The 16752-nt window shown below is 46.8% G+C and overlaps 1 protein-coding gene across 1 annotated transcript in view; it reads left to right on the top strand.

Moving 5' to 3' along the window:
* LOC116945583 (uncharacterized) overlaps positions 1-15117 on the top strand; it is an 82441-nt gene extending 67324 nt beyond the window's left edge. The window contains exons 15-17 of the mRNA XM_032960038.2: positions 461-527; positions 5144-5305; positions 7256-15117. Of these exons, the coding sequence (XP_032815929.2) occupies positions 461-527; positions 5144-5305; positions 7256-8769 (1743 nt within the window). The 3' untranslated portion in view covers positions 8770-15117. The remainder of the gene's footprint in view (positions 1-460; positions 528-5143; positions 5306-7255) is intronic.
* Positions 15118-16752: the final 1635 nt, after the last annotated feature.

Below are 16752 nucleotides of genomic sequence, written 5' to 3'. Positions count from 1 at the left end.
CCTCGGCCATTAATGAGTGGCCAACTACAAGAAACGCCTGACCTCTGTGATTGCCAGCAAGGGTTTTGCCACCAAGTACTAAGTCATGTTTTGCAGAGGGGTCAAATACTTATTTTCCCTCATTAAGATGCAAATGTATAACATTTTTGACATGCGTTTTTCTGGATTTTGTTGTTGTTATTCTGTCTCTCAATGTTCAAATAAACCTACCATTAAAATTATAGACTGATCATTTCTTTGTCAGTGGGCAAACGTACAAAATCAGCAGGGGATAAAATACTTTTTTTCCCTCACTGTATGTGTTATCATCAGCTTGGTGTTGGCCACACCACTTACTCAGTGATCATCCCGGCCACGGTAGGTACTTGGCCATTAAGGTGCTCTCTAATAGCAGAGACGGTGTTCAGTGCTGATCAGGTGTCTTTGTATATGTCTGTCTCTGTGTGTGTGCCGCTCTCAGATTATCGGTAACTGCGTGAGCCTCTTGGTGCTGAGTTCTGCTCTTCCCGTGCTGTCCCGAACTTTGGGTGAGTCCTAAGCAGTAACATTCACTCCGAGCACATGTCACATCCTGCTGTGAGGCAACATGACCACGTCTCGTGTTGCATACTGTAATAACAAAACAATGGCCTTCATGTACCCACGATCGACTCGCTGAGTCTCAAGACTGTGTCTCAGTAGGCTCCTGCATTGAGATGTTTGGCCAATTTCACTAATGAGTGTTCAGGATGTGAGAGAAAACCACACAGAGAAAGCCCACGATAGATGCAGGAATCCATTGCTGTTCAATACAGCGGTTGCCTTTGGGTAGAGCCACGCTATGTGGCCGAGTGCCTTTTGGCGTAGCCCAGTTTCAATGAGCCCTGCCCTGTAGAGGGAGAGATCGCGTTGTGCGGGTGTCTAGCAATGCCGCCGCAGAGCAAGCAAATCAAAGGCGCCGTAAAAGCCACCACTTTCAAGTTCCCATTCCGTCTCATAAAATCAATTCTGCACCGACTTGAGCAAACAGTGACAAAACACACAGGGAACAGGTACGTGGTGCTCACGCCCAAAACACAAACGCACGCAGGCATACACACACACAGATAAAGCGTTATAGACTGTAAGGGCAAGTGTTGCTAGTGCGCGCCTGTTAAGGCTGGAACGGCACAAGAGGCGGAGGTGCGGTGAGTAACCGCACCTTTTGTCTCACCAGTACTTCTAGGAACTTACTCCACAAGGTACCTTTTTTAAGGCCGAGTTGGCCTAGCGAAGGCTCCGAAAAAGGTTCAGATATCACTCGCCACTGATGTTTTGTGTCACAGCTGGGAAATGAACCACAGCTGCTAGGATTGTAGCATAGTGTGTAAATTACTGCACCACATCGCACACGCAGAGACAAAGATCCACCACATGCCTGCTGAGGTTTTTGGGTCAAGTTCTGATCCCCGAAGTACATTATTTTGTTGTCATTTATTTCTCAATCCTTGTGCACCCCTGCCAACTACATCATTCCATTCTGTCATCGTGTTGTAAGCTATGTCAAGCGCCTTAAGTGAAGGCGCTTTTTAAATATTAGTGACATGAAATTAAGGATGCCTGAGGACTTGGTGTGGCCATAACCATGCCTGGCCACCTCTGTGTCCAAAGTTCTGGCACCACACCAGGTACACAATTGAGGCTAAAGTGACATAGGGTAGGCCCGTGTCTGATACGGACATCATTTGGCGCTGATGTTAGCCCCGGCCGGGAATCCAACTCTGGTAAACGTGTTCATAGTGCAATGTCCCTTGGCGCTGTATCTCACATGCACACAAACACAATTGCACCTCGACACATACATGCAGTTCACAAACACAAGAGTACAGAAATGCATACGCATGCACAAACCGTCCGGAGTCTATGGACCTGGCAATGCTGGTTGTGGTTTATAAACGAAAAACACACTTTCGAGAGTGAGCCAGGCTAATCGCGTGCCACAGGCGCGTGACATCACGACCGTTCCCCTCGTCGGCCCCATAAATCGTGATGGGCGATTTTAAATGCAGTGCCCAATGGGCCAGGGAGCCAGCTCGTTTATGAAATCTCAGGCACTGCTTTCAGTACTGTGGTAAGACACTGGCACGGGCACAGCCCCAGGAAGGGACTGGCCCACCTCACTTGGATCTGCTCATGGAAGCAACGGATGATGTTAAAGTTACGATTCCGCGGAAATTGAGCCGTTTAGCGTATGCCATCACACTGGTCGCTTGGACGCAGGGCACTGCGACAATGGGTGCTCGTCGGCAAATTGTCGTTGATCGTGGAGGTCCCGTGACAGGGCCTGCGTTGTTTGGACTTTGAAAATGAAAAACACTGGAAACCCAAAATACGCTTTGTTAGGCGTTGGCTTTAGCTCTGAGCGCCACGTGTCGTGAGCACGCATGACAGGCGCGCTCGCACGGAACACAAAAAACATTGCTCTTCACTTCCTCGCCCCGCCCACGCCCGTCCGCTGTGCGCGCGCGCGCGCATGTGTGCTAGCATGTGTGCGTGAACGCACGGCACGGTATGTGCGAGTGTGCGTGTACGAGTAGATGGCCGAGTGGTTAAACCGGCGAGTTAAAAAGAGTGGCGAATGCAGGTGGGTGCATACGCCAGGCAACTTGTTCATCAAACCCAAAGCACCTGATTCTGTGTCACATGACCTCCACGGGGAGTGCAGTTGCCAATGTGTACGTTGCCTTAACGTGTTAACACTGCTCAGCATTAGCGTATTAGTTAAATCCCACGCAGTTGCCAAATGGTTATTAATTTGAAGGAGCCCTGCTGGATGTCCCATTGTATTAAATGAAACCGTCTTCATTCACAATTGATTCGGGTGGTGGTCGCAGATAAGCAAATGCATCCTGGTAGCTGATTGCATTGATTGTCCGTGATATTGCAGGTGCGGATAATGGAAAGGTTTAGTTATCAATTCCTGTTATCCGTAAGCATGTTCTTTTTTTCCCACCACGCAGAAAAGGTATAATAAGCTCGGCAAGAATTAGCAGTCCTGGCCAAACGTTGCATTTCACAGTGGATGCTAGAAACAACTTCGCTGACCGTTAACCCCCTTGACCCCAACTCGATACCATAACATTTAACATTGACATAATGTGGATGTGGTACAATTGTGATATTGCAAACATTGCACATCGCCTCTCTGAAAATACAAATTTCCCACTCTTATTTTAAACACTTAACTGCAAACAAAAATGTAATGACAGATCAAATAGGAATGTCTTTCCATTATTCATTTGGTTTGCGCCGTCTTATTTATACTCACACGCATGTGAACTTATAACACAAGTATGTGAACTTACAACAAGGTGAGAGCCTAGTATGGCAAAAGTCTCTTGCAATGAATTAACTGTATGGAACAAAATATGAGGAGGAAAGATGACGACAGAGACCTTCAGAAATTTTGTTTTAATAACATGCAAATAAATATTACTTTATTAGAAGTAATGAACAGTTCTCATCGACAAATTTGATCGCGTCGGAGCAATTTGCGATGAGCCATTGCCCCTGCAATTTCTGCACCTGCACACAGCGTACACGACCCCCCACTTGCAGATCAGTGTGGTGTGCCTATCGCAAGAAGAGTACAGCAAGCAGGCTGATGATCCTTCTGTGTTAACGTGAAGTGCTCTCATCTCGTAGGCATGGCTTTCTGCTGAAACTATGGCTTCCTCCCACTGGCACGAACACTGAAAAGGGAATTGGCCCATCAGCTCAAGCAATGACATTACCCGAATGACCTCAAACTGTTATTTTATTTCTAAGTATTATTATGTTAGCAATGAATACAAATTATGGCTATCTGCAGTGCTTGCAGAGGATACGAGTAATTTTATGTCAGGGTAGGGTAAAACAGGTTGGAAATTGATAATAGTCCATGGCAATATAGAACAGTGGACATAATCAGTCAGAGGAAGTTGTCATGGATGGGGCAGATGCACGGGAAGAAGGGGAGAGGTTTCTGAGAGGGGCATTGGAGTGGCACCCAGAGTTCAGTGACCAAGAGGAAGACCTTCAGCCACATGGTGGGCTTCTGTGTAAGCTGACCTTGGGGTTCCGGTGTTGACTGCGAAACAGCTGAGAAGGAAGGGAGTGAGTGTGGGGACGCATGGTGGCATCGACCTTGCAGTTGTTTTAAATTGACTTATTTTAATACAGCCGAGTGTGAGCATTACACTCATAACCGGTAGAAGACTAAATTGAACTGTTTTTTTTGTGTTTAGTTTATTGTGCTTCCCCCATACCTCCAATCAACACAGTTGGCTACGTACGTTGCAGAGGAAGTTCAACATACATTAACAGACTTTAATCTTGATTTGAAGCTTTCGTGACTGCAGGAATCCATACTCTTTGGTTCTTACGGTAAAGTCACGTAGGTAGAAAATATAATCCAGCAGTGGAACTGCTGAACTAACGAGAGAGCAGCTACAACAAGGCTATCTATATATGTGTTCATCCCCATGAACACAACTGAGGTGCTTGCATCCGGGGGTGGAATTCCTTTCCAACTCAGACCCCGCTTCCTTGCCCATCGCCACGTATATAACTTTGTTGTAGCTGCTCTCTCGCTGGTTCAGCAGTTCCACCGCTGGATTATTTTTTTCTGCCTGAGGCCGACCGCTTGTGTTACGATCGAAACGTCGTGATTTATTTTTATTTTATACCTACTACGTGACTTTACCGAAAGAACCAAAGAGTATTAATGGACTTTGCCAATCGTTTTACTTTCATTATCCCACTGGACGGAAGGCAAATTATTGGTTCATTGATGACGGATATTATATATGTTTAAGTGTTTCGCGTGTCACTTAGAGAACTGTTAGAACTTTCGGCTAACTCTTCTCTGTCTTATGAGTGAAAACAACATAGACTTTTGGATTGTTCTTGTTCGCATATATTCAACTATAATCGTGCCAAATGTCAGTTCTCGCCATGCTCTAAGACGATTAAAATTATGTCCATCAGTCGATCGAGCGGTCGCGATTGGTACCATGTAAAACTGGGTGTACATCAACACACACCTCGCCTGCACGTCAAGCAGGTCGCCTCGCCGTGGATCTCTCTTGGCAGCCGCGTCACCTCCTGTGCCCCCCCACCCCCCGCTGTGTCTCCGTGCTCGCAGGCATCACCAACTTCGACCTGCTCGGCAACTTTGGCCGCTTCAACTGGCTTGGCAATTTCCACATCGTGCTGTCGTACAACCTGCTGTTCGCGGGCCTCAGCACGCTGTGCCTGGTGCGCACGTTCACGGCCACCGTGCGCCGTGAGCTCCTCCGCGCCCTCGGTACTTAATGTTATCACGGTTGTGATTCCACTTGTTTACGCAGTCAAATCTTGGGGCGCCGCGGTGGCCAGATATTAATTACCTTCCCTGGTCGTGGGTTGAATCCCGACCCTGACGCCTGTATATTTGGAGTTTGCGTGTGCTCTCCCCATCGTCGCGTGGAATCTTTCTGCGGGTCCTCCGGGTTTTCCCTCCATGTTTAGAAACGTGTTATTTGGATGATCTCGCCGCTAGAAATTTCTTCGTGATAAGCCACTTGGTTGAGCTATCATTTGTGGCCAGGTCGCTTCTGAAAGAATAGCTTATATAGCTCAATGGACCTTGGCTGGTAAAATAAAATAGTTTAGTAAATAATTTTAATATTTTCAAACCTGACGACTCTTTTTCAAGACTCTTTTCAGGAGGGTCCTGCAAAGTAGCAGAAGGGAGACGATGTTGCAATATGTCATCCCAAATTAGAACAATGCAGGGTGTTTATCAGCAGACCAACTCTCGAACACTTTCTGTGAATACCGGCTGGAAACAAATCACCGTAGTAGTAATAATACTGCACGCAAAATGGTGATCTGTGGACAGCAAATGTTGAAATTGTGACCATAGGATGGGTACTCCCATCATGCCTAACGTGTCACGTGACATCGCCGTACTGTATGTACAGTGCTCACAGTCTTATTTGAGACCAACATTCTAATTTGGCGCCACGTTATTGTATGCAGCAGTAGGACAATGAGACAACTGTACACCGGTTTAATCCTTCTTAGGAATCATCGTTATGATATGGTCATTGCCTTGCGCTGCGGGGGCTTAATGCATACAAGCCCACCTTGCTCACTGTGAGGGACAGTTTGGGTTTGTGATTACTCTGCTCCTTACACTTAAACGGGGGGGACACAGTATAGCAGAGAGCCAATAGACTACCACGAGATTCCAAGAGCTAGCAGTGGCCCCTCAGATTTAATCTCCAGCCATAGCCTTACATAGGGGCCCATGGGCTCAATTAAACCCTTAAGACTAACCGGTGCAATAGACTATATTATTCAACAACAGTTGCTGAGCACAGGCCCCCAAGGGTTCAAAACGTCAAGAGGCCAGCAACAACCAGCAACTGTCATAGTTGTGATAGATAACAGTAATAATGTTTCTTGAATTGGCTTTGTCCATGGGAGCGAAATGTCAAATACCAGCACCGGCGTGCAGCTGTGCACCAGTCTTGTATTCTCTTATTAAACTGCAAGCATTTTTTTTTTTTATGAACCAGTTCACGCAAAAGGTGTTGATGTGATAAGCAATTGAGTTGTCGGTCCTGACATTTTGACCAACACTTGATCCGTTAAAAAAAAAAAAATCTTCACGTTTTTGGAAAACGCTTCGCAGATAAGAAGCGCTGCCTGTGTTGGTTATTGTTGATGATTTCACGATTAGATTGTGCCCTGGTTTGCACCTGTCCTTTGTTCAAGGTAGCCTCAGCCAGTCCAGATAATAACGTTGCATGAAGCAAACTAAACAGCAGTGGAAAGTCCTGTCATTGAAATGGCTTGCATTTGATGTGCGAGTGGCTGGACATTCCTTTAAATGTGAGGGACCATGATCAGTAAGTTTAGTTGGGTGGTGCTGTGGCTTGGGCCCTCTGCTCACAATCACAAAGTCGTGGTAGGGAGTTGGCTGAGCCCATAATCCCTCCAGGGTTGATACAAATAGGTACCAGTTTGCTAGAAATCTACAGCGATCATTATGTATGCAGAGACTGCCCTCTGGAATGGGAATGTGGAATTTTCACCTTGGACGTCGGCCCACCAGTGAATATGAGTGCTGCCATGTTGGTGCACTGAGCAGGATAGACACTTGTGTATGCTTAGCTCGTGCGTTTGATTTAGAGCTGTGCTTCCAGTGAGCACATGGATCCGTTTAACTGCCCAGGTGATGACGCTCTTGTTATTTTAAAATCCACAGGCCTCTCCAAGCTTCTGTTACCCCAAGTTTCAGTTCTGAGTTCACAAATGGCAGGAAAGGTCCATCAGCCTGGTTGCAACCAGTCGAGCAGTAACCATCAACCCAGCACCTACCAACCTAACACCTATAAGTCCAGCAGTACCAATGACCATCAACCCAGCACCTACCAACCTAACACCTATAAGTCCAGCAGTACCAATGACCATCAACCCAGCACCTACCAACCAAAAACCTACCAGCCTAGCAGTACCAGTAACCATCAACCCAGCACCTACCAACCTAACACCTATAAGTCCAGCAGTACCAATGACCATCAACCCAGCACCTACCAACCTAACACCTATAAGTCCAGCAGTACCAATGACCATCAACCCAGCACCTACCAACCTAACACCTATAAGTCCAGCAGTACCAATGACCATCAACCCAGCATCTACCAACCTAACACCTATAAGTCCAGCAGTACCAATGACCATCAACCTAGCACCTACCAACCAAAAACCTACCAGCCTAGCAGTACCAGTAACCATCAACCCAGCACCTACCAACCTAACACCTATAACTCCAGCGGTACCAATGACCATCAACCCAGCACCTACCAACCTAACACCTATAAGTCCAGCAGTACCAATGACCATCAACCTAGCACCTACCAACCTAACACCTATAAGTCCAGCAGTACCAATGACCATCAACCTAGCACCTACCAATCTATTTCCTACCAACCCAGCAGTACCAGTAACCATCAACCCAGCACCTACCAACCAAAAACCTACCAGCCTAGCAGTACCAGTTACCATCAACCTAGCACCTATCAGCCCAGCAGTACCAGTAACCATCAACCCAGCACCTACGAAGCAATCACCTATCAGCCCAGCAGAACCTACGAATCCAGCAGCAATTTCCAGCTCAGCAGCGCTCAGCCCTGCAAATACCAATCTAGCACCGTTGAGCTCAACACACACCAGCCGAGCAACAACCAAGCCAACAGCAGTGAGCCTTGCAGCACCTATCTCGGGAATCATCAGCCCAGCACCGACCAGCCGTGCAATACCCAGCTCATATCCCATGAGCTGAACGCCTACCAGCTCAGTAGCACCCAGCCCTGGAGGGACACCGAGAGAGACACAAGCAGGGACACTGGCAGAGTCACAAGTAGGAATGCCGGGAAAGGCACAATCGGGGACGGTGGTGGACAGCCCAGCAGGGGCATCGGCGGAGACACAAGCAGAGACCCCGGGAGAGACGCAAGCGGGGACGCTGGTGGAGACGCCTTCTCATCTGCCTGCCCAGCGCTTGCCGTGGAGTCGGCGGCGGCGTCGGCGGAAGCCGTGCCCGAGGCCCCCACGCCGCTGCCCGGGTGTACGGCACGACCCTCGCTGCTCGGCGGCCCCGCCGCTCCGTGGGGGGCGCTGCGACGCCGACGTGCGCTGAGCGGCACGTACGACCAGGGCAGCACGGGGTGCCACGCGTGGGCGCTCGGCGGGCACAGCAAACCCCTACACAGCATCTGATGGCGCCGGGGCGCCGGCTCGCAGGGTTGTGGGGGGAGGAAGAAGCTTTATCCACCGAGAGTGTGCTGCCAGGCGCGTTCGCCGGTCCGAAGGCGATGTGAATCGCAGGCGCGCGTGGAAACTTTGGTTCCGGAGGGGGGCAGTAGTTGGTGGACTTCATAACAACCCCCGAGTTCAGCTGTTCGTGTTAGTTCTGCAGTGTGCGTTATTCACTTGGGTGACGCCATTGCAAGAACACCCCACTCACATTTCGAGCGTGAGAGTTCAACTCTGGGTGTCATCATCATCAACAAAATGTTCTCCACGTTGTGGGACGTCGACAGTGCTTGTCCTGTGGATGTCCTCGACTGGCTTTCCCTGCCGTGGGAGTATGGAACTTATACCACTGATGGAGTTTATTGCTGCCCAAATGCCCTTTTGAGCACTGGGACTTTTTTCACTTGTGACTTTTTATTGAAGAACTGTTTTAAGCTCGTTCGCATGAAGGACATCACTGGAACGTCCTCGTTTTACTACGATTGTCTAATACTGCACAAGCGAGAGTACATTGAATAAAAAAGTAAGCTGGAATGAGAAAGGAGAAAACTGGAAAAGACATCAATGAGCTCTGGCGGTTGGTACGTGCAATTTCTGTTTGCAGTGTTATGCAAGCGTTTTTATTATTTTGAGTCCATTTTTTCACTGCTATGTGGTTTTATTTCTCCACGTGGCAAAATATGTATTCCTCCCATGCGCCAACTGTTGTCTGTGTGTGTCCGGCACGCAATTTTACACTTGATTCCTACTTTTTTTAGCTTTATCACTGAACTGTGACCAATCATTGCATTGACTGCTATTGTATGTTTGTAAGTGAGTGAGCGTGTATGGGGGATTTTTGTTTGCAGATAATGTGTATATGTATGCGCACCTCTATTTGTGCCTTTGCGTGCATATGCAGTGGAGTTAATGATTGGAGCTCCGTGCTACCTCTCACTGCAGTTCTATTCCTCACACTGATGCAAGTATCATTGCTATCTGAACATGACCCGGGCCTCTGAGCTCACTCATGAGTGTTCTCTACACTACTCGGCCTCAAACTACACCTACCTTGGTACAAACACTGCAGGTGACGAGGCTGTTGTGTTTTTGTACACGTGGTTTTCCTTACAGGCGTGTGTGTGCGAATCACTTCTCAATACTGATGTGTCCTAGTGTCTCCTGCGTTGGGAGATATTCCACTTGAAAATGGTCCCAGAAAATTCCACTCTGTGTATGTGTGATTTAAATGAATGTTTGTTGGTGTGATGTTTTAGTTGTTTGCACACTGCATGACAATTTGCAGTGAAGCTTGGTGCGTTTTTTTGACCATGCACAACACCAATGGCAGTTGATGCCCATGAACCTGACCTGAGGCCTTCTATGAATACAGCCAGGAATGAGTACCAGGGAGACATCTGTGATTCTGGACACTTTACCTGGCCTCAACAGGCTCTTCCGCTTCGCCTTAATAAGACAGCGCTGGTAACAGCGCTTGCTTTAACAGTCTATCGGCCAAATGGGAGACCATTGTGTGTCAGCATGTGTATACACATCTGATGATTAGTGGTGTATGCCTGTTTTATGTGTGACTGTATGTATCCGTGTCTGAGCCTGTGTAAGACTATCGCATTGAATATTAATTCGATGTATTTTGTCACAAAGCAAATAGCTTGAAGCCTGTGGCCCACAAGCACCGATCGGGGCCTTGGCAAGGCTGTCCTCATAGCCACACTAGGCCTCGTCACTATAGCCCAGCAACAAAACCATCTATGTAGCTTCAACGATCGTTCTGCCATCTAATGCTTTTTTTGCATCTGAAATGCACTGTCTGTGTTACGTTGTTTTATTTAGCTATGAAATTAAGACACTGACGAGTGCATTTTGAGATTGCATCACCATGATTATCAATTACAGAACAAGACACACTATGAAGCTAAAGTAAAGCCTCCTACCAAGCAAACTGTGCCAACCGTACAAACTGCAGTCTCAGTGCTGTAGATAATTTTACATCGATGTATGCACCAGGGAACTTGTTGCGCATGGTGGAATGGCACTCAAATACATGGGCATTATTACTGTGGGTAACTAGTTTGGTTAAACTGTGGATAAACTTCACTTTATAGATATGTCTTTTTTGTCCTTCATTTTCCATTTTGTTGTTGTTAAACTAGCAATTCGTGGTCTTCTTGAGTTCGATTCCCTCTCACGGCCAACACCAGTAACGATTATCTGAACCGGTCCTGGGCCTCCCCGAGCACGATTCGGTCTCAAACGAGTACCTCGTGCGGTGTGTAAACATCGCCACTGGGGGTCGTGGTGCTGGCCACTCAACCCCCTGTGTTCCTTGCCGGCCTTCATAGGTGCTCGCTAACAGCACTTGCCCCAACAAGACTATACGGGGGATCTTTGTCTTTGCAACATAAACAAGTAGGATTCAAATGGAACGTTTAACACGTCTGTGTGCACTAAACATTAATGTTATACCTGGGATGAGGCATTATTACTTTGCAGTGTAGTCCCCGTTTTTCTTATTTTGTCCAAACCCTGCCATTAGTCCAATCCCAAATTATAGTTTTCACAAGAGTTTCGCATTTTTTATGTTTGCATAAATCGAATGCAAGCCTGCCAGTTTTTGGTGAGGGGGGGGGGGTAGTTTTCATAGTTCGTGGAGTCATTATTACCTGTTATCGTTAGGGAGCAAATATATTTTATAAATCATTCCACTAAACTGTTAAACACCTTAACGCGCTCATTAAAGATTTCTGCCATCATTGGATGAAGAGTTTAGGACACAATCAAGTCAAGGTGGGAAAGTGTCGTAATTCACGGTAGCTTTTTTCATCAATAATTTGAGCGAACCGCGATCTTACAGCCTTTAGTCATGCATGATTTGCTTTGGTGGTTTGCTATTAGGCATGTAAACCTCGATTATTTATGCTCTTACACGCGCATTGAATTGTGCGCATAGTCATGAATGATGAACGATTCATGCGCACTCCATGCGCACATCGCGTTCAGGTTCATGGCACTGAAGAGACGGAGAGACGAACAAGACCAGGAACCGTAGGAGGTTTGTAGGATGGTTACAGTGGAGATGGCAACGAGCAGGACGAATGAGGACGCGACTCGGAATCACGACCTAAAAAAACGTGCCAGTTACCCAGGTCATGCGATCGGTGACTCATTCTGTGCCTGCTGGGTTACTATCTCGTCGCCACCGTAATAAATGGCCTCGCATGCATTACTATGTGTTCGTGCCACCTTGGCGGAACATTGGTGGTGGTGGTGTCCGTGAATAGGTTCAGTGTGAAAGGACATTCCTGAACATGAATTACCATAGCGATGAAATATTAAATATTTACCATTCGTTGCTATGGCACACATTTACCATGCAACAATATTTGACGTAACGCCATGTACGGAATTGTGTTTTAAGCTGCAAAACCCATCGTGGGAAAGTTTCTCACCTAAGCGCCGAAGCAATAACTATATACAGATCCAGACTGGTCACTGGCCAGGGAGTTTGCTTGATTCAAACCCATGGCAGGAGCTGTGGATGGTGGCTAACGTAACCCAGACAAATTGTGAAATGTGTCGAAGTCCCCCCCCCCTCTTTCAGGAGCGCTTCCCCTAAGGAAATGTAAATGTGTTTTTACACCGATGTAAATGTGTACGCAAAGTGTTGCAGTCCACTCCCTGCAACTGTGCTTTCATGAGTCTGTAAAGTGCAGTTTGTGGTATAGGCACGTGGAGGTGTTAGAATGAAACTCGTAATGTCTAACTGGGTGGTTCTGCGGTTTAAAGCTCTCAACTGACAATGCTGAACAAGGAGTCGACCTGGCTTATCCCTGCAGGAGTGATAAAATGAGTACTCCCTATTTGGAAGTCTACAACGGTTGCCATAATGGAGATTGACTCACGCTGTAGGGTATGACATTTCTACAACTTGCTCAAGGCTCGGGGTAAGGCTAATGGAGATGAGCGCCTCCCCACACTCGAGGAGGGTGAGACTTACGTCTGACTGGCTTGTAAGAATAATAACATGCTGATTTGCAATTGCATCAGTTGGTTTTCTTTTCTTAATGGACCGTCTTCTCCATTAAACAATTGACACGGGACCTTGGCAGAACCCTAGCTATAACTCCAACCTCCAAGCAATAACCACGCGTAAAATGTTTCTATTTTGTTTTAAACACTCAGAAAATACACTGGTTAGGGAGTCATGGCTAAGGGGCAGAGCCCTCGGATGGGGTTCAGCTGCTTCTCTGACAGTGAGGCGTAGTCTTTGGTGACCTCGTCTTGGAAAATGACCACTGAATGGGATGACTACTGAATGGGATACTAACTTTCAGGCTTGGCGTTAATATGGGATTTCTGCTGAAGGTCGTGGGGTATCTGAATGGAGTCTCGTGTATGAATGGTAACATTCAATTGATAGCACTGTTTAATCACACACAATTAAAACTGAACAAACATGCAAGTGGATCATCGGGTCATGTTAAGCAATGTTTCCCAGCCACATTTGTTTAAGCAGAACATTTTTCGCCAGGTTTTAACTTCCCGAGTTTCGTCAGCACAGTGTGATCAAGCTTTTTTCTCGCATGGGAATTAGGATTCATCTATTGTTATCCCTTATTACTCCAGACAAAGGCAGGACAAACGTTGTCACATATCTGGGGGTTTCTCCATCCGCTTTTCTTAGGAGTCCATTAAAAAAAACTTGCATAAAATGTGAATCACTTACTGTTGGGAGTAAAAGTAACATTTTACTGGATGTTTGTTTTGTTAAATTGCCAAAACTTCCACTCTCTTTTGTTTTCAAGATTCCGGTGTGCACACAAAAGTGTGCTGTGGAGTTGGAGAGTAGCACATTATAAGTAATCCCATCACTTGAGCCAGATATCAGTCATCTGATACTATTCCTCCATTCAGTATGCAATCAGATTATCATAATTGATAAAATACCAGTTCATTGTCTTTCAAATACTTTCAGTTTGTTTTATTCCAAGGGCCAAAGGGGGAAATTTTGGTGTCATCCGCTCAAGCTAACACGAGGGCAGCAGTAGCAACCAGTGGCTACAGTTACAACAAATTGCTCTTATCACTAAAATTTAATATAAGTAAAATACGCTAATTCGGAGAGAGTAATATCACAAAAGTAACAGGCATGGTCCAGCGACGGCGCGTACGCCACTTGCTGTAGACGGTCGCAGTTCAAATCTGGTAGGCCCTCCTGGTTAATTCTCAAGGTGAACTAACGTTCACGATTCTGTGACGTTCACAAAAAAAATAATGAGCCTTCGACTGCCAGCGTCATGGTGTACATTTGAAAAATGACCTGCACAGTTACTCACATTGGATTACACATAGCAACATTGCTCCCCTCGTGTGAAACCATTGCAGGATGAACGTGTGAAACATAACCGCCTTCGTGAAAGCTTTGCGCGAGAAGAATTTGCACGGATCCCAAATGTACTCAATTATTATAACGGGATTACACTGCGTTACCTGCAAAAACTCTGCTGAACTGTTATCAGACAAATTGTTATTTTAAAAACGTAACCCTTCCAACACTGCTTGTGTCCCGAGCAGACATCTTTTGAACCGTGCTACCTTGCGTCGTGTGTGTGTGTGTGTTGTGATTGCGATTCAGGCCGAATTGACCTGAGAGTTTGCTCTGCAGCGACCTGCCCAGTGGAGGTGGTGTGTGTACGTTGTTCATTTGAACTGCACGCTGTTTTCGTTAAGCCATAGCAATGCAAGTGTGGCGAGGGCATAATTTATTTGTTTTGTGACAGTGGTTGATTTTAAAGTACAAGCTACATTTAATGTGTATGGTGTATGAGAATCGTTAAGTAAGTTTCCATGTGTGTGTGTGTGCGCGGGGAGCGGTGGCACAGTGGTTGACGCACCGTTCTGCAATCCCGCACAACTGGGTTGGATTATTGTCGAAAACGTGCAACATTTGTGGCACGTGGTATCAGAACCTGTACGAGGTCTCCCCTAGGTCAACTCAGCCTTAAGTAAGTACCTGCTCTGGTGTATAATCACTAGCATCGGGAAGACAAAGGTGGCCAGGCGTGGTGCTAGGCCACACCACTTCCTCCCGTGCCGTGGTGACCTTAATAGGTGCTCGCAAACAGCATCTGCCTCAGTGGTCTATAATGCTAAGTGGGCAACCCGTCTCTCTTTTGGCAGCGTTTGTGATCTGTTGGAATGCATGCGTCGTTTTAATGAATGCGCACGTGATACATTTATTTTAGTCAGTAGTCTGCTTGTCATTTACTGTTGTTTGTGCCAGTATTAAATAAAAACAAGTGCTCACGGCAATGTGTGCCTCGCATCTCATTGGACCTTTATAGCCAAGGGGGCTTTTGTGATCGTCCTTGCACGTGTTTATTTACACTGGTTCATATTTGCATTACAAAATCCCATGTGTCCGTTCTGTGAGGTGGGTGTCACGGCAGTTGAGCGGCGTCTCATATGTAGAGTCAAGCTCAGACTTCATCTGGCGCGAAGGAGTCCCAGGGAACCTTTGGTAATGATGATAAGCTATGACGTTTGGCATAGGTCAAGAAGCCAAGCCTAAAATTTCATCCCATGCATGATCCTTCTTTTGCTTTTGGGTTATCCCACGTGGTAGTTTTATGCCAAAATTCTTGGCAAAAAAAAAAACCTAGACTGGCCTCCGCCATAGACGTGTAGACTTTACACCACTGGATCCATCTCATCCCAGCAGCCCCTTCTAAGGGCAACTCCACCCCACTTTGTGAACTGAAGGGCGCAAAAAAGAAAACCCCACAACCCCACAGAACGCAATAAAATATCCTGCTGTCACTGAGATATGGCATTTGACCAAGAGGGGCACTTTCGTTCATAATTGTTTTTTACTGCCACTTGAAAGCTGCAGATGAGAGGACTTTGCGCCAACTGCAGTCTGAAGGCGTGTGTGCTATGTATGCCATGTGCTTGTGCACTTGTGTGTGTGTGTGTATATATATGTACTGCATTTGGAGATCAGTAGTATCGTGGTTAGCATACGAACCTGGCAATTCAAGTGCAATTCCGCTCACGACCAACATCGGTCAAGAATATCCTGGGCCTCCCCTATGTCGACTAAGCCAAAAATGAGCATCTGGTGCGCCGTGTAAACATCGGCACTTGGGAGACAAAGACGTCCGGGAGTGGATTCCAACCCACTCCCTCGTGTCGTGCCGCCATTAATGTGCTCGCAAACAACACTTGTCCCATGTGGGGGATCTTTTTCTCTCTTATGTACTGCATGCATGCATCGTGTATGAAATGACACGTGTGGATATGAGTTTTGTATGTGTGATGCCTATGTTACACGTATGCACCAGATGAGAGTTAAGGCTGCCTCGTCACCTGGCAGTGGATGTGTAATTGGAACCCTCACTGAGTCTCAACACTGCTTGAGACCACTTCGAACGTTTGGTCAAATTCTCTGTTGAATATCTTTTTTTGAAGGTGGCAGGAGACCACATTAACTGGAGAAACCCACAATTAGAAGGAGATAATCGTAAAAAAAAAATCCAAACAGATGGTTCAGGAGGCTCTTCACTCTACCTTAATTTCCTGGCCAACATGTCGCCCTACAAGTGGGTTTCTCGCGCACTTGATAATCCCAGCGTGATCCACCAACCCTGCCTCCGAAGCTTTGCTGCGTCACAAGTCCAACAGACCGTGAATGTGTGTAAAGTGCGCGGGCCTTGGCTCAGCTCTGGAGAGCGATAATAGGGTCCTGCCTCTCTCAATGGGCTCTCACCTCGACGCAAATAATGGGTAAGCGATCAATCAATCAGCGGGTGTACACTGCAGCGGTTCTGAAGAAAGGAGAAGGCCAGTCGAGACCTGCCCTGATGGGGCATTGATGGATGGGCTCGCCGATTGCCGTGGACTTCACGGCGAGCAGGAGAGCGCTGCCGGCGGCCTCTCCTCGTCAAT

This window comes from Petromyzon marinus, chromosome 2, assembly GCF_048934315.1.
Source record: "Petromyzon marinus isolate PM22_M1 ecotype Great Lakes invasive population chromosome 2, UKy_Petmar_22M1.pri1.0, whole genome shotgun sequence".
NCBI classification, from domain to species: domain Eukaryota; kingdom Metazoa; phylum Chordata; class Hyperoartia; order Petromyzontiformes; family Petromyzontidae; genus Petromyzon; species Petromyzon marinus.
This window is presented reverse-complemented; position numbering and strand designations above follow the sequence as displayed.